The 21,125-nt window shown below is 37.6% G+C and overlaps 1 protein-coding gene across 1 annotated transcript; it reads left to right on the top strand.

The window, feature by feature from the left end:
* Positions 1-1,484: 1,484 nt before the first annotated feature.
* Positions 1,485-19,770, top strand: LOC104218984 (uncharacterized). The gene is made up of 7 exons (XM_009769612.2): positions 1,485-1,911; positions 5,099-5,184; positions 6,041-6,187; positions 6,296-6,404; positions 18,325-18,448; positions 18,951-19,224; positions 19,435-19,770. The coding sequence occupies exons 1-7, from the start codon at positions 1,782-1,784 to the stop codon at positions 19,540-19,542; spliced, it is 978 nt and encodes a 325-aa protein (XP_009767914.1). The 5' UTR covers positions 1,485-1,781; the 3' UTR covers positions 19,543-19,770.
* Positions 19,771-21,125: the final 1,355 nt, after the last annotated feature.

Raw genomic sequence — 21,125 nt, 5'->3', positions numbered from 1 at the left:
ATCAAATACTTTGTAGTATTTCCAAAATAAATTTTCATACAAAATGTTGCTTTACTAAGGCTTATCAAAACTTATCAATCCCCCACTAATCCAATAATTAACCAATTACCAAATAATTAAGAATTATCTCAAATTACTTTAAAATACTACTCCCTTTTAACACACTTTACATACCTTACTATCATGGTCATGTGGTACCTTGCATGGTACTAGTCCATAAATATCGGGTATTAATGCTCGTTTGTATTTTATCCCAACATGCCAAATTTGGACGAAAATTCATTTTCTTTGACTTGCTTTCCCTCTCACCTTTACGAATTTACTTATTACTTGTTTGAAATAGCATAATCCTTATAATCTCCAAATAATCTTTTCCTTGGACTGATGTCAATTAACTTATGACAATTCAACGTACAACACTACAGGGTGCAACATCGTTGTAACTTAATACCGCGAAGCGTAACTTCACTGCTATATATTACTGCAGAGCATAACATCGATGTAATACTGCGGAGCATAATAATTTTAATTAATAGTAGTTAAATAATAAAACTATATATAAAAACATATACACGTAACAATTCATGTATAACATCAAATACATATATGTTTTCTTGGGACCAATTATTTCTGGGTGATGTTAATTTTAAGATAACAATATAAGAGGATGAAATTGCACCTCCTCTATATGCTCTTAATCACCAACTGAATCTAAATATTTTCCATATATTTTCTTATGTTTAAACCAACAAAAAAGTACTAGAATAAGGTTATTGGTGACTGAATATGATTCTCCCATTTTATTATAAACATTTCAATTTCTTTTACTAAACATTCCTACATGTGGTAGCTTAATTTTTGCATGGTTTTCTCTTCTCTTTCCCTCATCGTCCGTCCATCTTATTTACCAACAACAAGAAACAAAAATAAATAAATATAATGAGACACTAATCACTCTATATTTGATAAAGAAAGAATGTACTCATCTCATAATTATATTAAACTAATAAATATACGACATTTATCTTGACATAAACTTTAATAATGTTTAATTAAAATATTTATTGGCAAGCTAATTGAAAATTATTTTTTCCAAACGAAGACTCTTTTTTTAGGAAGATGATTCTTGGCCATTTTTTGAAGCTGATTTGAAACTTAAATATTCATTTTCATGCTTAAAACTTTAAATTTTATTATATTATCGCTTAATCATGATACATTATATCATTTAGTTTAAACGCCAAATATTGACAAGTATTTTTAAGCATATCCCTCCAACTCTGATTTTCTTCTTGGGGGTCTACAAATATCTATGAGATTTTTTTTTAATTTTTTTTTTTGGTTTTTCAACCAACAAGTAGGAGAATAAACCAAAAGAAAAGTTATGAAAAATAGGCTAATTAATTAATCACGAGAAAAAGTAAAAACGTGGCTATTTTGGGAAGGGGTGATAATAATAGATGTCTTGATGTCTTCTTTAATTATGTTACACTTCTTTTCTCTTCGTTGGTTGTCATCCAAAACTCAGACAACACAGAAGAGAATAATAAAACAACCTCTTCCCTAAAACAAACAAAGTATATCACTCGAGGGAAGAGAGGAGAGACCCATTTCATAAAGTGTATGTATGTATTTTTGTACATGTAAAATATTTATCTTTTCTTAAAGAGAACAAAATAGGGGTCTTAGGGTTTTTGATCTTTCTTGATGATGGTCAATTGAAATTTTTGATCTTTGTAAATTTGTAAACTTTTTTCTTTCTTGAAAATTGGGGAGAAAAAATGGAAATGGTTGATCAGTCCGAATCTTCTCCTTTGGTCCCACCTTCTTTGATTACTGACCCTAGCGATATCGATCTTGAAGCTGGTTCTTCTGAACAAATTCAGTGTAGGATTTGCCTTGAAACTGATGGTCAGTTTTTTTTCCCTTTGATCCTTTAATATTTTTTTTTCTTGGTTTTGCAGTTTGTTTATTATTGTTTGGAATATCAGTTGGTTGAAGTGTAATATTTAGGATTCTTGTGTTGTTTGTTACTGTAAAGTAAGCTGCTTTAGGTGATTCTTGAGGCTCTGCTGTGGGAAGGAAAGTTATTTTTGGTGAATTTGTCTGGAAAATATGGGGTTTTTTCCCTTTTACTGTAACCCCAAATTTTCCTTAAAAGAACATAACCGTTAATATTTTTTTCTTCTGGTTTTGCAGTTTGTCTATTATTATTGGAATATTAGTTGGTTGGAGTGTATTATTTGGAATTCTTGGTTGTTTGTAACTGTCAAGTTAGCTGCTTTAGGTGATTCTTCAGGCTCTGCTGTGGAAAAAAGAGTTTCTTTTTTCTTCTTCTTTTTTTGTGTGGTGAATTTGTCATGAATATGTGGTGGTTTCCCCTTTGTGTACAAGTCAAATTACATTAGGATTCTTGTGCTGTTTGTAATTGTAAAGGAAGCTTCTTTAGGTGTCTTTTGAGGTCCTGTGATGGAAAGGAAAATTTTGGTGAATTTATCTTGAAATACCGGGTTTTCTCCTTTTACCATAAACCCAAACTTCCTTTACAAAAAATCCCTTAAATGGTACAACCCAAGTGTGCAAGTCACATTAGATTTTACTACGCATTGGTGAGAGGCATTGTTTTTATTGGGCTGAAAAATTTGTAGATGTGGTGGGTATTGTCTGATGACACGGGAAATGAAAATGAAATGAAAATGCTATGTGATAGTGCATCTATTCTATTTGGATTTGTTACTTATCCAAATAGTGCATCTATTCTAGTTGGCTAAGAAAGAGGCAAAGCTAGCAGTTACAACGGCCAAGACTGCAGCTTTTAGTCGTTTGTACAAGGAACTCGAGGGCTGAGGTGGGCATAAGAGTTTGTTCAGGTTAGCCAAGGCGCGAGAAAGGAAAGTGCGTGACTTGGACCAAGTGAAGTGCATTAAGGACGAAGAAGGTAGAGTTTTGTTGGACGAGAGGCTTATCCGTCGGAAATGGCAAACCTATGGTCTCTTGAACGAGGAGGGGGACAAGAGCATTGTATTGGGTGATTTGGAACTCTCCGGGAGTTATTGTGACTTTAGGTATTGTAGGCGGATTAGAGTTGATGAAGTTAAGGGGGCTATGCGTAAGATGAGCAGGGGCAAAGCAACCGGGCAGGATGAAATTCCGGTGGAGTTTTGGAAAAGTGCGGCCAAGGCAGGCTTGGAGTGGCTCACTAGGTTATTTAATGTCATTTTTAGAACGAAAAAGATGCCCGAAGAGTGGAGGTGGAGCACGATGGTTCTTGTATACAAGAACAAGGGTGATATCCAAAATTGCAATAATTATCGGGGTATCAAGCTGCTTGCCGTACTATGAAAGTCTGGGAGTAGAGTGGTAGAGCTAAGGGTGAGGAGGAGTGTGTCTATTTTCGACAACCAGTTTGTGTTTATGCCGGAGCGTTCAACTATATAAGCCATCCACCTTGTTATGAGATTGATGGAGCAGTATAGGGAGAGAAAGAAGGACTTGCATATGATGTTCATCGGCTTAGAAAAGGCGTACGATAAAGTTTCGATGGAGGTTTTGTGGAGATGTTTGGAGGCTAGAGGTGTACCTGTTGCCTACGTTAGGTTAATTAAGGATATGTATGATAGACCCCACTCAGACCATTTTCCGGTTATGATGGGGTTGCATCGGGGGTCGATACTCAGCCCTTTTTTTGTTTGCTCTAGTGATGGACGTACTGACGCGCCACATCCAAGGGGAGGTGCCGTGGTGCATGATATTTGCTGATGATATTGTATTGATTGACGGGGCGCGAGACGGTGTGAACGCGCAATTAGAGGTATGGAGGCAGACCCTGGAATCTAAAGGTTTCAAGTTGAGCAGGACCAAGACAGAATACTTGGAGTGTAAGTTCAGTGGCGAGACTCAAGGAGAGGAAGGGGAGGTGAGGCTGGACTCATAGATCATCCCTCGGAGAGGGAGTTTTAAGTACCTTGGGTCTATTATTCAGGGGGATGGGGAGATTGATGAAGATGTCACACATTGTATTGGGGCGGGATGGATGAAATAGAGACTCACTTTCGGTGTTTTGTGTGATAAAATGGTGCCATCGAAACTTAAGGGTAAGTTCTACAGAGTGGTGGTCAGACCAACGATGTTGTATGAGGCTGAGTGTTGGCCAGTCAAGACCGCTCATGTCTAGAAGATGAAGGTAGCAGAGATTACAATATTGAGATGGATGTGCGGACACACCAGGTTAGATAGGATCAGAAATGAGGTTATTCACGACAAGGTGGGTATTGAGGATAAGATGCGGGAAGCGCGACTTAGGTGGTTTGGTCATGTGAGGAGCAGCACAGACGCCCCGATGAGGAGGTGTGAGAGGTTGACATTGGAGGGCCTACGGAGAGGTAGAGGTAGGCCAAAGAAGAGGCGGGAGAAATGATTAGGCAAGACATGTCGCAACTTCAGCTGACCGAGGACATGACCCTTGATAGGAAGGTATGGAGGTCGAGGATTAGGGTAGTAGAGTAGGTAGTCTAAAGTGTTCATAACAGTAGTATTGACACGCAGTCTCGCTTTCTGTTGGTAGTAGGTTTTTATGACTAACCGTTGTTTTCTTTCATTGTTGATCACCTTACTATCTTGTTTTTTTATTCTGCTTTTATATGGCTTTTTGGTTTTGTTCCTTCTTGTCTATATTTTCATTATTGTCCCTTCTTGTCTATATTTTCATTAATGTGGTGCTTATGCTTTCCTGAGCCGAGGGTCTATTGAAAACAACTTCTCTATCCTCACAAGATAGGGGTAAGGTCTGCGTACACACTACCCTCCCCAGATCCCACGGTGTGGGATAATACCGTGGGATAATACTGGGTATGTTGTTATTGTTATTGTTGTTGTACTTATCAACATTTTTATCTGTTCGGATTTATCAAAGAAATGAAAATAATAAGAAGCATTTAATGAAGAGGTGGCTTGAATTTTTGGTCGTTTGGTGAATGCTTGTTATCCAGGTCGTCTTTTGTTTATTTCATTCGATAGCATATCACATTATTGGGTTATATGCTGAACTTATGCTATTTCAGAATTGGGATACCCACTAGGTTTTATTTTTCCTTTTCAGGTAGGGATTTTATTGCACCTTGCAAGTGCAAGGGTACATCAAAATTTGTTCATCGGGACTGCCTTGATCATTGGCGGGCGGTGAAAGTATGTGTTTTAGCTTTTGAATCTGTATTACTTAAGCAGTTTTAACCTTATTATTGTCGAAGTCGCATTGTTGCTTTTGTTTTGGAAATGCAATTCATCAAGTCATGCCTTACTTGGAACTAATTTGTACCTGTATTGATGCATTAAAGCTTATGATCAGGTTTTGATCAGCATCATGTGTACATATATTGTGGTGGTATAGCTTTTGGACGAGCCACTTTACTTACAATAGTCAATTATTTGTATGTGCTTTTCATTTCAACATGCACCGTCTGTAGGTGTGATACCATGATGAGTGAAGGTATTAAAAAGGGGATGAAGTACACCTAATATTATTTGGAAGGAAGTTATCTCGAAAGACCTACAATCATTTCGAGTCCATGCAGACTTAGCGAATGATGAGGCACATTAGAAGAAAAAGATTTATTTAGGCGATACCAATTGGATGGTTATACATTTTAGTCATTTTAGTTGAAAGGTACTATGCTTCTTAAGAGTCTTTAGTCCTAGTAGAGATTTTTACGCCAGTAAAAAATATAGAGATTTTTGGTACTTTTTATTTTGTGTAATGCTTGTCGGAGATGAATTTTAAATGAAAAAATATGGTCAGTGATGATTCATATAACCAATCCCAGATTGTTTTGGATTGGGATATAGTTGTTGTCTTTTCATTTCAACAGTAAGATTCAAAATTATCAAGTTGAGGCTTTGCTTTCATAGAAGCAATGACTGCATAAGTTGCCTGATAAGTTCCAAGCAATTTACAGTAATCAATAATCACCAGAATTGAATTTATTTTTGTTAGTTAAATCATTTTATCTTTTACAGGAAGGATTAAATTATTTATCTTTTACAGGAAGGATTTGCATTTTCCCATTGCACAACTTGCAAAGCTCCCTATTACTTGAGAGTTCATGTTCCTGCTGATAGAAAGTGGCGAACTTTAAAGTTCCGATTCTTTGTGACTAGAGACATTTTGTTCATCTTTCTCGCGGTTCAGCTTGTAGGTGGTTGGCCCTATTTACAGTGTTGTTCTTTGATTTTCTTAGATATTTCTTTACCTAATTTTTGCAGAATATATCCAATTGAGCGCTCACCCTCTTTGTTGCAGGTTATAGCCTCACTGGGATATTTGGTTTACTTGATTGACACCCACCATAAGTCTTGGTTGCGTATGACTTGGGGGTTTGATAGCGAGCTAAGCTTCTACTATCTATGTGGTAAGACATCTCGAGCTTTCCACTAGTTATATATTCGTTAAATCTTGATGTTATCTATCAAAAAAAGAAAGAAATCTGATAAGTCATGGTATTTTCTGTTGTCTTGTCCTATAAGTTTTTTTTTTGTGCCAATCTTCTTTAATCTCTCTTTCTCTCTCTCATCTAAATCTCTTTCCGGACAAAATGAAAATAGTTATACATAGTTGATATGAATGTTTTGAGGAATCTTGCTTGGGGTTTGGATTATAGGTTCGGCCGAACTAGTAGCTTTGGTCCAAACCCTGTATCTGTCTTAAAAAATCCATTGAATATGTAACAAATATTATTAATCCATTGAATAAGGAACTTTAAAGACTAGAATCCCGAGCCCGTAAGCTTAACATCTTGGCACCGCCTTTGTTCTTGCTCCTCTTTATATCTTCTCTCAAGGAACGGAAATTATATCGTTCAAGGAGCTAAAGATACCATGCTTGTTTTGCTTCAATTGGTAGGCAAAATTCTTCTATGCATCAACATCCTTTAATCACCTGCTGCTCCAATAAGAATTTTTTTGTATACTGATCACCAAATAGAAAAAAGTGATATAGAGACCCTGAGTGATCATCTGATTACCTAGTGTTGAGAAATGGTTGACCCTAGGGGTGGCAAAATGGTTCAAAGAAAACAGTTAACCACCCATATTATCCATTAAAAAATGGGTTGGATAATGAACTATTTAAAAACGGGTCAAATATGGATAAGAACCATATTATCCATTTAGAAAATGGATAACCAATGGGTCTAACTTTTACATTTGTAAAGCCTCAAATTGGGGGTTCCTCAAGTTAGGGAGACTAAGAATTCTCCCAAAAGTGATCATATGTAAGAAGTCATGGATAATATGGTTATCCATATTATCTGTCGGTTAACCCGTTTTTTATCCGTATTAAATATGGGTCGGGTCGGATAATTTACCCGTTTCTTCATTACCCGTTTTCAATCCGAACCATATCCGACCCGCCCCGCCCGTTTGCCACTCCTAGTTGACCCCATATAAGCTCATACTAAAGAATCTCATTTCATGGCAGTCAACCATATCTAGAAGAATGAAAGCCTAACCTCCAATGTACTTGAATAAACTTTTTTTTGATAAGGTATGTACTTGAATAAACTTATAGTACTTGCAGTCTAAAATTGATGAGCAACTCCTTAAAACAAAGAATAGTTCAATTGTAAACAAAGCAACAATATGCTCTAATTTGTAGAAACAGTGGATTCTATTTCCTTAATAATATACCAGTATCTTTATTCTTACAAGAGCTTCAAATCCTCCAGCAGGCCTGTAAATTTATTCTCTATAGGTAACTCTGGCTTGCTTTCACTTGACATTCACTCGAAATAAGATAGAACAAAAAAAAGGCGCTGAAAGCCTAATCATATTCTTGCAAATTATTTCTTTGTTTCACTTTATATGTCTTCCTTTATAATTTCTTTTAAAAAAGAATGACACCTTTCTATTTAGTTAATTTTTCATTACAACATTTTTTTTTACCTTGAGGAGATTCCATCATAAGAATTACATGGCATGGTTAAGACCACAAGGTTGAGAGGGTACTTTTGATATGCTATATACACATTTAGTTTAGGGCCACAAGATTAAAAAGTTCGCTTTACATTTTTGAATTTTGTGCCTAGTCAAACTAAGACATAATAAAATGAAACTGAGGGAATAGTATATCTTCCTCGAAAACAGTCACTAATACTTAAAAATATTCTTCCCAAATGACCAAGAAAATACATTCTTCTTTTTGTATAAAATTTTAAGGGCCAATTTAAATAAATCTATTTTGATTCAATTGTTTAAATACTATTAACTGATGTAAGATTAAGGTCTACTTTGGGCATACAAATTCTTTATAAAAGAAGTGAAGAGGGAAAGCGACATCATAGTGGTTGTGTTTGAAAACTCCATAAATATAATTAGGGATTCATATGGTCAATGATAATAAATATTTCCTCCATCCCAATTTGTGGCGATGTTTGACTCGACGCGGACTCGCGAAGCTTAATAAAGAAAGGAAAACTTTGAAACTTGTGGTGTTAAAACAAGCCATATATATTTGTATGACTATGAATAATCTCACTAATGGTATAATAGGACACTTAAAGTTAAATTGTTTCTAAATAAGGAAGTACGACGTTCTTTTTGGAACTGACTATTAAGGATAGAGTGCCACATAAATTGAGATGGAGAGAATAATATTTTATTAGAAATTTCTAATCCTAAACGCATCAAATCATCCCCCCACCAAAAAAAGAAAAAAAAGAAGAAGAGGCTATTATGTGCCCATAATTGTTTACCCTAGTTATGGATGAGCTAATCAACACATTATAATATGAATTCCCATGATGTATGCTATTTGCAGATGGCATTGTACTAATTGATAAAACCAATGAGGGTGTTAATCAAAAGCGTTGACTATGGAGCTCTTTAGAGTAAAGGTTTTTAGGGTAAGTAGAAGTAAGATGAAATATATACATTGCAAGTTCAGTTAACATAAGAAGTTGAAGTTGAGGTGAGATTAGACGGGATTGTGCTGCCTAAATCCAAACAATTCAAAATATCTAGGCTCGTTGTTGTAGGACTATGGAATGATCACCTAGAATCAAAATGGGATGGTTGAAGCAGGGAAATAAGACCGGGTGTTATACGATAGCAGGATGCTTCTCAAGCTGAAAGGTAAGTTCTATAGAACAATTTAAGACCAACAATGCCATGTGACACTGAATGTTGGGCTGCTAAAAGTCCAACACATCCACAAGATGAGTGTCTCAGAGATGCGAATGCTAAGATGGATGTGCGGTCAAACAAGAATCGACAAGATTAAAAATGATCCATTTGTTAAAAGGGTGCAAGTGACACACATCGAGGATAAAATGAGAGAAGGTCGCTTGAGATGATTTGGTTAATGTTTTGTGCATATCTCCAGATGCACCTATCCATAGGTGGGTGAGTGAATATGTTTAAAAGGACGAGGCAGACCTAAACTCACATGGGAGGAAGTTGTCTCGAAAGATTTATGGTCTCTTAGAAATAATGCAGACTTAGTGAAGGCACAATGGAAGAGAAAGACTTGTGTAGGCGATGCCAATTAGTTGAGAATATAGGCATGTTAACATATTTACTTTAGGTCCTATACTTTAGGAGTCTTTTGTCCCTGTTAGAGATTTTTATGCCAGTGAGAGATATAGAGAACTTCTAATACTCATTTTTTTACTAGTACCCAAGGGTGTGGCCTGGTGATCAGTGAAGTGGGTGAGAACCATGGGTTTCAGGTTTAAATTCCAGCTGAAGCAAAAACACTAGGTGATTTCTTTCCATTTTTTCAAGTCTTGGCGGAGAGTTACCTAGTACCTGTTGCTGATGGAGGTGACATGTATCCCGTGAAATTAGTCGAGGTGCTCGCAAGCTGTCCCGGACAACAACAACAACAACAACAACAACGACGACCCAGTATAATCCCACAAGTGGGGTCTGGGGAGGGTAATATGTACGCAGACCTTACCCCTACCCCGAAGGGTAGAGAGGCTGTTTCTAGGAGACCCTCGGCTCAAGAAAGCAACAAGAGACGATATATTAGTACCATAAAAACGCATAATAAAATAACAGCAATATAAGAGATATGAAATACAGAATACGAAATACGAAATAGATGGCTGGTATAGTAAAAACTAGCAGGTAAAGCCCTGCATCAATAGACGACCAATGACATTCTTAGTCTAACTCCTAACTGACTAGTCTCACTCTATTGTGCTGTAGAAATATTCACAACATTCCCTGTCAAGGGCCATGTCCTCAGTAATCCTAAGTCGCGCCATGTCCTGTCTGATCACCTCTCCCCAATACTTCTTAGGTCGCCCTCTACCTCTCCGCGTGCCCACTACAGCCAGTCGCTCACACCTCCTCACCGGTGCATCAGTGCTCCTCCTCTGAATGTGCCCGAACCATCTGAGTCTTACTTCCCGCATCTTGTCCTCCATGGGGGCCACACCCACCTTCTCTCGAATATCTTCATTCCTAATCTTATCCATCCTTGTATGCCCGCACATCCACCTCAACATCCTCATCTCTGCTACTTTCATCTTCTGGATGTGTGAGTTCTTTACCGGCCAACATTCAGTTCCATATAACATGGCAAATCACTGCTCTATAAAACTTACCTTTTAGTAACGGTGGCACTTTCTTGTCACACAAGACTCCCGACGCTAACCTCCACATCATCCACCCCACCCCTATACGGTGTGTGACATCCTCGTCAATCTCCCCGATCCCCTGAATAACCGATCCAAGGTACTTGAAACTACCCCTCTTGGGAATGACTTGAGAGTCAAGCCTCACTTCAACTCCCGCTTCCGTCGGCTCAACTCCAAATTTGCACTCGAGGTATTCCGTCTTCGTCCTGCTCAACTTGAAACCTTTAGACTCAAGAGCATGTCTCCAAATCTCTAGCCTCTCGTTGACGCCGCCTCGTGTCTCGTCAATTAGAATAATGTCATCAGCAAATAGCATGCACCATGGCACCTCCCCTTGAATATGATGAGTCAGTGCATCCATCACCAGGGCAAATAGGAATGGGCTGAGCGCAGACCCTTGGTGCAACCCCGTAATAACTGGAAAGTGTTCAGAGTCGCCTCCTACTGTCCTAACCCGAGTCTTAGCTCCAGCATACATGTCTTTAATCACCCTAATATAGTCAACCGGGACCCCTTTATCCTCTAAGCAGCTCCATAAGACCTCCCTAGGAACCCTATCGTACGCTTTCTCCAGATCAATAAACACCATGTGGAGATCCTTCTTCCTATCCCTGTACTGTTCCACCATCCTCCTAATAAGGTGGATAGCTTCTGTGGTAGATCGCCCCGGCATGAACCCGAACTGGTTGTCTGAAATAGACACCGTCCTTCGCACTCTCATTTCTACCACTCTCTCCCAAACTTTCATGGTATGACTTAGTAATTTGATGCCCCTATAGTTGTTACAGCTCTGGACATCACCTTTGTTCTTATACAACGGGACCATTGTACTCCACCTCCACTCTTCAGGCATCCTATTAGTCTTGAATATAACACTAAACAATGCAGTAAGCCATTCCAAGCCTGCTCTACCCACACACCTCCACAGTTCAACCGGAATTTCGTCTGGCCCGGTAGCTCTGCCCCTTCTCATCTTACGCATTGCCTCCATGACTTCATCGATCTCAATGTCCCTACAATTACTTACTTCATGGTGACTGTCGGCATTCCTCGATTCCCCAAGTATAATATCCTGATCCCCTTCTTCACTTAGAAGTTTATGAAAGTAGGTCTGCCACCTCCTCTTAATCTGGTCATCTCCCATCAAAACTTTGCCGTCATCATCTTTTATGCACCTCACTTGGTCCAGATCCCGAGTTGTCCTCTCTCTCGCCTTAGCGAGTCGGAATAACTTCTTCTCTCCACCTTTGTTCCTTAGTTCCTCATACAGACGAGCAAAAGCTGTCGTCTTAGCCTTTGTCAATTATTAAAAAAACTCTCTTTTTTTTGGCTATTTTGTATGATGTTAGCCCGAGATAAACTTAAAGGTGGAATGTTATTAGTGAGAATTCATATAGCCGACCCAACTTATTTGGGATTGAGGCGTAGTAGTGGTTCTTATTATTGAGAATGCTAAACAAAGGATGATGTCAATTGGATTTAAAAATACATTTAAAGAAGTTTCGAAATGGCAAACTACTCTCTCATGATGGACATTGCTGGAGAGATCTCATAGATTGTGTTTTCTGCTTCAATTGATTAATTTGAAAAGAGGAATAAATATCTAGATCAAGTTGGCGAGTAGGTTTCACAGATTAGTACCTTTGCTGAAAATGATAACAAGCTAGAGTAAGCCTGTGGAGGGTGTACTAAGAGGAACTTGAAAGATTCCACGAGTCTTTTTTATTTTTAGGAGAATCCTCCACCTAACTATTCTTAAGGCCACTGGACACCTTTTTTTATTGTTAATTTTTTAAATAATCAAGAAATTCCGAGCAATGGCATAAGGTTTGAAACTCAATGGATAATGGGCCCACCCATCTTGCCTTCACTTAAGTATCAATTTTATATGATTTGAGTTTCTACTATTTTCTAAAATTGATGAATACTTTACGCTAAATGTTTTCTCCTCCGTGAATTTTGGTTTATCAAATCAGTTGGGCTTATTTCACGTTGAATACTGCTTAAATGCATTTAGTTTGTTTCTTTGCACCAGTGTTCAAAACCATTTCTTGACGTGTAGCACAGTTAGTTTACGTTTGGTTTGTTTCCTGAAAGTATCCATGCTAATCTAAGGAAGTGTGAATTGATTTAGACTGTTTCGTTCCATGTATGAATTTTGTAAGTATAAATATTGTCATATTTCTTAGATTTCAAATATCTGGGATTAGATAAATTAATAACAGTAATCAGGATAAGTACATGTTAAAGTACCTCATATTATAATGATTGTGCACATACTTGTCATGTGTGTTGAGCAATGGCATATGTAATCCTTGGATATTGAATTTGTTTTGTAAATTGAGTAAATAGTATACACTAAAGTGTCCTATTCGGATTGATTTATGAGACTTCTTCACTCCGCTACGGGGGATATTACTAGATTATGACATATAATAGGTTGCCCAAAGGGGGTTTATTATGTGTTTAAATTTGATGTTTTTGATGAGGGCCGTTATATGATAATATTTTTATTTAGTAAATTTGTTCTGTCCGCCTAAAGGTGATAAGTTCCTAATATTGAAAAATTTTCTTGCCCTGGCCAAAGGGATGGTTTCTAATATTGAAATATTTTTTTGCCTAGCTTAAAGGAGGGCGACCTGTTGATGCTGTTGGACTCATTGTTGTGACAAAATCATTATTCTTATACCTTGCTATTCCCATTCATGTTATGTTATGTACAATTACTATTACTTTGAACAACAACAATGCTGAAGTTGTGGTCCTATCAAGGTCCAACTTTAGGATATAGGAAGGAGGATTTTGAATTTGCTGAAGGCATGGTTGATATAGATCAGGTTTTGCATGAATATAAGCCACCACCTCTCAATAACTCTAGCACAACTGCTAAAAGAGATAATTATGCAATATGAGAGAGATCTAATAGGCTATGCATCCTCGCCTTTGGAAGGTCAATTGCTGAACATCTCAAGAGTGGCTTGCGTTATACTGTTAATGTTAAGAAATTTCTTGCCCAAGTGAAACAAAGATATCTTGTATCCAACAACGCTGAGATCGGAGAAAATGAGTAAACTTGCAGGATGAAGTATAATAACAATGAAGGGGTTAGGGATTATATACTTAAGATGGTTCACTTGCAGTTTAAACTAAAAGCTCTAAACATAGCTTTAAACATAGTTCTTTTGGATGCTTATTGTTCACTCTGCTCTTAACTCCTTGCTTGCTGGATTTAGCTAGATGAAAACTGCCTATAATACTCAGAAAGGAGTTTTGGTCAATTAATGAACTCATCTCAAAATGTGTTGTTGAAGAAAAGAAAATTAGAAAAGATAAGGGTGAGACTGCCTTACTTGTTTCCAATGAATCGAAAACAAGCTCTAGTAAAGGACTTAGGAAATTTCAAAGGTTTGATCATCAAAGTTTTAAGAAAGGTCAAAATATTTTACATGCCGTTTGGTGTTCTGGACTTCTTTATGTATGATGACTAGACCATTGAAACTTATTAAGTTAGTAGAGCTTGCTTTGGAATCATGGGAAACAAGGAAGTCAATCTCGCCCATCTCTTTTTTAATTTTTCCTCTTTGACAACACATTTCGAGATGAGGTCATTAATTTTTCGAGTCTCATATTGAGTGTTATAGGTTGTTTAATCTGGCTAAACTCAACAAGCAAGGAGTTAAGAGCAATGGGAACAATATAAGCATTCGGAAGAACTATGTCTAGAGCTATCAGTTTAGACTGAATGTAAACCAGCTTATGTATAACCTTCAACCCCTCCAGTGTTATCATACTTCGGTCCAACATGTTTTTCTCATTAGATCTCCGGTCTCGGCCTTATTGGATACAAGGTATCTTCGTTCCACTTAGGCAAGAAACTTCTTAGCATTGACAGTATCAAGCAAGCTGTTCTCTCACTTAGCATAATTATCTCTTTTAGTAGTTGTGCTAGAGGTGGTGGCTCATTTTTCACACGAAGCTTGATCTATATCGTCCATGCCTAAAGTATATTCAAGATCGTCTTTCCATCTTTTAAAGTTAGGCCCCGGCATGAACTTCAACATTGTTGTTCAAAGTCCAAAGTGATGGTGTAACTGTACATAACACCACATGAATAGGATTTATCATAACAACAAAGCATAAGAATGATGATATTATCACAACAATAAGTCCAACCGCATCAATAGGTTGCCCCCCTCTGGGAATGGCAAGGAAATATTCCGATATTGCAGAAATTCGATGTATTTTCTTATGGAACCTAATTTTATTACAACATCATGATTATTCACTTCCGTAGAATTTTAATATGAACTAAACTTTTTACAATATAAATAGGAATGGCAGGCGGCGCGGGGCGGGTTCTGTCTGAACCCGCGAAATTTAGACCCGCCCCGCCCCGCATAGGAGTTAAACCCGCATTCACCCGCCCTGCACTCCACCCACGTTCACCCGCCCCACCCCGCACCCGCATTTGTTTTTTAAAAAATTCTTTCTTTTTTAGAAAGCTAGACTTAAATCTGATTTTTTTAATAAAATAATTAATTATATCCAAATTGTTCTTAAATTCCCATCTTTTGCCTCTAAATCTAGTGTTTTTTCCTATAGAACAATTAAACTCCACCCTCAAATCCCATAAATCACGGCAAAAACACATTAAATAAATAAAGACAGACACAAAGTATTTCCCCGTTGATAATTGTGGAAGCAGCAGGAAAAAGTGTCTACATCGAACTTGAACGGTTGAGCCTAACTTTAATTATCACATACGACAATAACACCGACAATTCACTCACCACTTATGAAATAGACTTGAGAAAGTCTGCTTCTATACAGCACTCAGAAGTTTAAGTTAATTTATATCATATGATGTAAATAATAATTACAGAATCAGTTCACTTTTGAGGTAATTATAAGCAATTTTTGTATGATAAATAGTAATAATTGATAACTTGATAAAAAATGATAATTAACATGATATCATAAGTTAAAATAAACTAACAATGTAAAAATTATTTATATTCGTTTTCTTCTTAAGTACTATTTATTTTTGGCTAAACTTAGGAGAATAAAGGAAATGTTGAATGTTGCAAACCTGAGAGCAGAAGGCCAAAGAGCAGAAGGAAATGTTGAATGTTGCAACAGGGAACGTCAAATTAAATCCCACCGCGACCCGCCCCGCCCCATTGCCATCCCTAAATATAAATGGAACACCAGCCAGAGGCGGTTATAGCTCTTGGCTCAATTTTCTCTGTCACACGCATAATATTTGTATGTGCGAACGAATATCTGCAAAAAAATTGAAAACCACAACACATACTAGCACCTAAATATATACATATATGAAATAAACTGCACCACTCCGATTCTACCACTCTTAAGTTCTGGGTCCTTACCAACTGCTTATTCTGACATGTACCCACTGCCTGTTTGCCATAGGTAGTGAATATTTCCTGAAGCCTTTATCCACAGAGTGTTGTGACCACGGTCAGCTACCTAACTGTGATTTGTGATGCTGTTTGGTATGATCTAATTTACCCCAAATATGTGGACGACAGAAGTTTGATATCAATTTGCAATGTATCAGCAAATATAAAATACCAGATGACGTGTGTTCTCATTATCAAGTTGTCATTATAGAATCCCATGCTGCACTCCATACAAACGCTGTCCAGTCATGTTGTTCAAAGTGATGGTGTAACTGTACATAACACCACATGAATAGGATTTATGCACCTTTTCGAGTTTTGCTAGGCCAAACTGCTTTGGAAGGGAACAATCTCCTCCCTTTTGAGGAGTCTCGTGTAAAAGGTTTTAACAGAAAAATTACCTCCTGGGTGTGATGAAAAATTGTTATTCAGAATTTATACTTTGCAGCATTCTTAGAGCATAATAGAAACATGTCGCACTTAGATTACTAGCAAAGATTAATAAAGCACGTGCATGAATAGCTTTATAATTGGATATTAGGAACTACAAAATTATCTGCTGAAGCACCTGCTCTGCTGATGCATGGGATGGTGCTTAAGCTTGGAAGTCAATGATAGTAGTTATCGTTGGGAGGATGAAAGATGGTGACTTATTGGGATTACGTATTTCAACGGGCTTTCTGTGTTTCTAGAAGTCATTAAGTGTATGTTTGGTAGCTAATATACTTTAAGGGGTAATCCTTGTTTCTAGAGGACGTTAAAGTGATGCAGGGTGGCTGGTTAACATTCAACGGAATTATAAATGATGGGACCATGATGGAGTGCTATGTTTTCCTTTTCATCTTTTCTTTTGCAACTAGGTTATGGTTTTATTAGCAAATGTGCTTACGTAGTGTTTTTGTTTTCTTTACAAGAATATTATAAATAAACTAAGTGAACCACTGATTTTGGTCCCCAAAACCAGCTCCACCCATTAATAGGTTCTATCAAAATAAGAAAGTAACCAAAAATAGTGGGAAGTTGAGAAATGGTGGAAAAAGAAGATAAAAACACATAGATCTGAGTATGGAAGGTGGAAAAGTGGACGAGGTAGGTCTACAGTCAGTCACATGTAAGGGAAGTAAAAAAACTCATATAATCTCTCTGAAGTAATTATACTTTCGCAACAGATTTGTTGTCCAGATTTGAGGGAACTGGACAGTCTTGTGAAATCTGAATCAGGCAGGATGAGTTAGTGGGACCTAGGGTTCAGGAAGGAATGAAGGTTTTAACCCTTGTCTAGTTAGTATGCGAGGTGTGGGAAAAATCAGCACAAAAGGGCCAAGCATGTCATTTTGCAAGTTTTTCCGAAGGGATACAAGGCTAACCGCAATCTAACTAACTCCACTCTGCAAACAAACAATTTTACGCAATCTAGGTAGTTGTCAATCTTGATTTGATTTTGAGTCCCCTCTTATGATGGGGTAGGAGGAGCTTGAGTTGCTATCACAAGTCTAGTTTTGTTAGGAATAGGGATAAATTAGGTTATTTGGTTTTGGAGGATGGAGGCGGTAGGTTGAGGAATAGAAATAGGTTAAATATGTAAAGAAAGGGACTAAAACAGCCTCTCTACCTTCACTGGGTAGGGGTATGGTCTGCGTACACACCACCCTCCCCAGACCCCACATGTGAGAATATACTGGGTATGTTGTTTTTGCTAGGTAGTCGTCAGTCTTATAACACAACCAAATAGTGGATGAGTTTTACACACTCTTATTGCAGTCAGCTATCAGAGTATTTTGTTGTGCAAAATATTTGTATGGCTATCCCAAAGTATTTATGTTGTAGGAGTTCAAACTCTGCATGTGCTTGGACAGCTTAGACTAAGCATTGCTGGGTTTTCACCTTTCTATTCCTTGTGATGAAAGCATAAAGCAACCATCAGCTTCTGCGACAAAAATACTGGAGCCAACTCAAATTTACAGGAGAAAAGAGAAACAGGAGCAAGCGATATGGAGAAAGAGGAGATTAATCATTGCGGCGACACTGGTCTGTTTCTTGCTCATCTCGGTGCAGTAGCATTAATCTATTTCTGCCTTGGGAAGAGACGTCCTATTCTTTATGCTCATTGAGGCCTGGAAGGAACATTGATGGTTCACAAATTTAAAAGCAAATGATAGTTATTGCTGCAATAATTGTGTCTGCCCCCCACCCCCACCCCCCAAAAAAAAAAAGTAAGAAAGAAGAGGATACTAACTTTAAGGTATCGATTTGACAATGTGCAGGGGCACTGTTATTTTTCGCACTGCTAGGCCTATCTGGTTGCTTCATAACCTGTTATGATCGAAGAGTGCGCAATGATTTGGCTCAGCCTTGCCGGGAGTTGTGCCTATGTTGCTGTCATCCTGGGTACACAATCTCGACTCTTATTATTCTTAGTAAGCTTAACACTGCACTCTTCTTCCTTGTTTCTCTCGCCCATCAATCCAAGAATCGAGAATGAAGGTTAATCCATGCAGAATAGTTTTTTCTTTACATGCACCCAAGGGTGTGGCTTAGTGGTCAATGAAGTGGGTGAGAACTATGAGGTCTCAGGTTCAAATCCCAGCGGAGACAAAAAATACTAGGTGATTTCTTCCCATCTATCCAAGCCTTGGTGGATAGAGTTACCTGGTACTTGTTGCTGGTGGGAGGTGGCAGGTATCTCGTGGAATTAGTCGAGATGCGCGCAAGCTGGCCCGGACACCACGGTTATAAAAAAAAAAAATAGTTTTTTCTTTACATCACTTTTGCACTCTTGATAGACTGCAATATATTCAAAAGTAATTAAGCATTGTCCATAAAGCAATTAGTATTGTACTCTTGTTTTTTATGACTGGTGCATCATTGTTATCTTATGATGCGCTTGCAGTATGTGTGCTGACTGTCATTTGCCTGGAACACTTTGTATGTGGACTGATTGCACAACCTGCTTTGAGGGTTGTGCTGGTGCCGCCAGTGAATGTGGAAGTTGCTTAGGAGGTGCCGGTGAAGCTGGGTTGCCACTGATATTTATAATGGCTTTAATCGTGCTAGGACTATTTACTGTCATCGGCATATTTTACAGCGTATTGGTTGCTACAATGGTTGGACAGAGAATATGGCAGAGGCACTACCATATACTCGCAAAAAGAATGCTAACAAAGGTGAGTTAACCCTAGACGTGTTCCTTTTATCTGCTCTACACTCGTTCGTTTTCATGAACCCTTTTTGTTGGGAGGTGGTTCATTGAAATGTTAGATACAATAAATCCTCGCGAATGTGGAACCAGTCATAACTGGCTGCATGATGAGTACTACAACTCTTAAGATGTTTATCAGCAGCTACCTAACAATATGTTTCTTGCTCGTTTGAAGGAATATGTTGTGGAGGATGTCGATGGTGAGGTAAATGGTAGCGATTGGTCTCCACCACCTCTGCCACCGGAGCATGTTCAGCAGCTGAAGTCACTTGGACTTTTGTAAACTTTGAGGATTTTGACATGAATGAAAAACTCCATAATATTGGGGCTCACATCATGTGCTTTAGTATAAGCAAGATCTGCAAAAGTGTCTTCTTCCTGATTAATAGAAAAATGCGATTCAACCCGATATTGTTCAATTATGTTCATAGTTTGAGACTGATCACATGTAATTGTTGACAAAACTGATCGTTAACAATCTAAATGAAGTAACAGCTGCAATGTTGGTTTATATGTTTCTTTCAATCAGCCCCTTGTAGTAAGTTCTCTATTGATACTTATTTCTGTTTTGAAGGTGTTGTTTGGCAGGGGGAACAAGTTATCCCGAAATTATAATGATAATGATGGGATTGTAAAAGATTGAATAAATGAATATGTTTTTATTGGAAGGTGTTTGGTTCATTGGACTATAAATGGGATATATCGGGTATAATAGAAACATGTGTTTGGTATATATTAGATAAGTTGAGATAAACTTTTATTTTCATTTTTAACCTTGGATTGTTTAAAAGACTTTGGGGTAAGAGTCTTGGAGAAGCCTATCTCGAGATTAATTGATTCCGGGATTATTATCCCATCCTCAATGTGAGATAGAATAATACCCAATGGTGGGATTAATTAATTTTGGGATTGTTAATCCTTGATTCAAGAAATGGAACCAAACTCGGGATAAAATAATTTTGCATCTAATTATTACCCTGAAGGATGTATTTGGGCTGGAAATGTTTCTCCCTTTCTATTGTTTTACTAATGGTTCTAATGATATACTCCTAACTACCCCTAATAATATCAGTTGGCTGATTGGCTTATTTGTCAAATCTTGATCCGTAGTAGTTGCAGAGATCTTGTAGATATTACTTTTGCTAAATTCAGGACAAACCATGTGGTCTCTCCACGTGCACTTCGTATAGATGGAAACATGTGGAGTGTCCTTTTTAAATTTCATAAAAGAGAAGTGAATGTTTGCTTGTTGATTGATATAAAAAATTGGTATGGTCTGATCTGTCTAATCTACCAACTATGAAGCCAAACTTGGTTTGGACTTTGGTTATACTGAATTTGTGTAGCATATCCAAATGGGATGTAGTCATGTATAAGTGCTGCTTCTGAAAAAAGATTAATCTACCTGCACTCTCTAGATACTCAAGCTTTATCCATCTTTAAAATTGATCGGTCTAACTAGTTTTCGGATTGGTCATTCAAAAATAGCCAACGTTTGCCAAGTCATTGAAAAATAGCCACTATTTTGCTACAACAGAGACCGGTCCAACATAATAAACTGGAGTTCAGTGCACCTGTGCATGTACTTTCAGCATATTATACTGGACCGGTATACTTTACTGGCTCCAGTATAATATACTGGAGTTCCAGTATGCTTTACTGGAACTTCAGTATATTATACTGGAGTTCCAGCAAAGTATACTGGAACTCCAAACTCCAGTATAATATGTTGGAGTTCCAATATACTTTGCTGTAACTCCAATATAATATACTGGAGTATTTTTCGGATTTTGAACAATGGTTTCGTTCAGATTTATCTTTACATGAAAAGTGGCTAAATTTCGATGACTTTTGAAACTGTGGCTA

Source organism: Nicotiana sylvestris, chromosome 5 (genome assembly GCF_000393655.2).
Source record: "Nicotiana sylvestris chromosome 5, ASM39365v2, whole genome shotgun sequence".
NCBI lineage: Eukaryota > Viridiplantae > Streptophyta > Magnoliopsida > Solanales > Solanaceae > Nicotiana > Nicotiana sylvestris.
This window is presented reverse-complemented; position numbering and strand designations above follow the sequence as displayed.

Coding starts and splice junctions, on each gene's coding strand:
- LOC104218984 (XM_009769612.2), top strand. CDS start 1,782: ATGGAAATGGTTGATCAGTCCGAATCTTCTCCTTTGGTCCCACCTTCT. Junction 6,188..6,295: donor TCTTTCTCGCGGTTCAGCTT/GTAGGTGGTTGG, acceptor TCTTTGTTGCAG/GTTATAGCCTCACTGGGATA. Junction 19,225..19,434: donor CAAAAAGAATGCTAACAAAG/GTGAGTTAACCC, acceptor GCTCGTTTGAAG/GAATATGTTGTGGAGGATGT.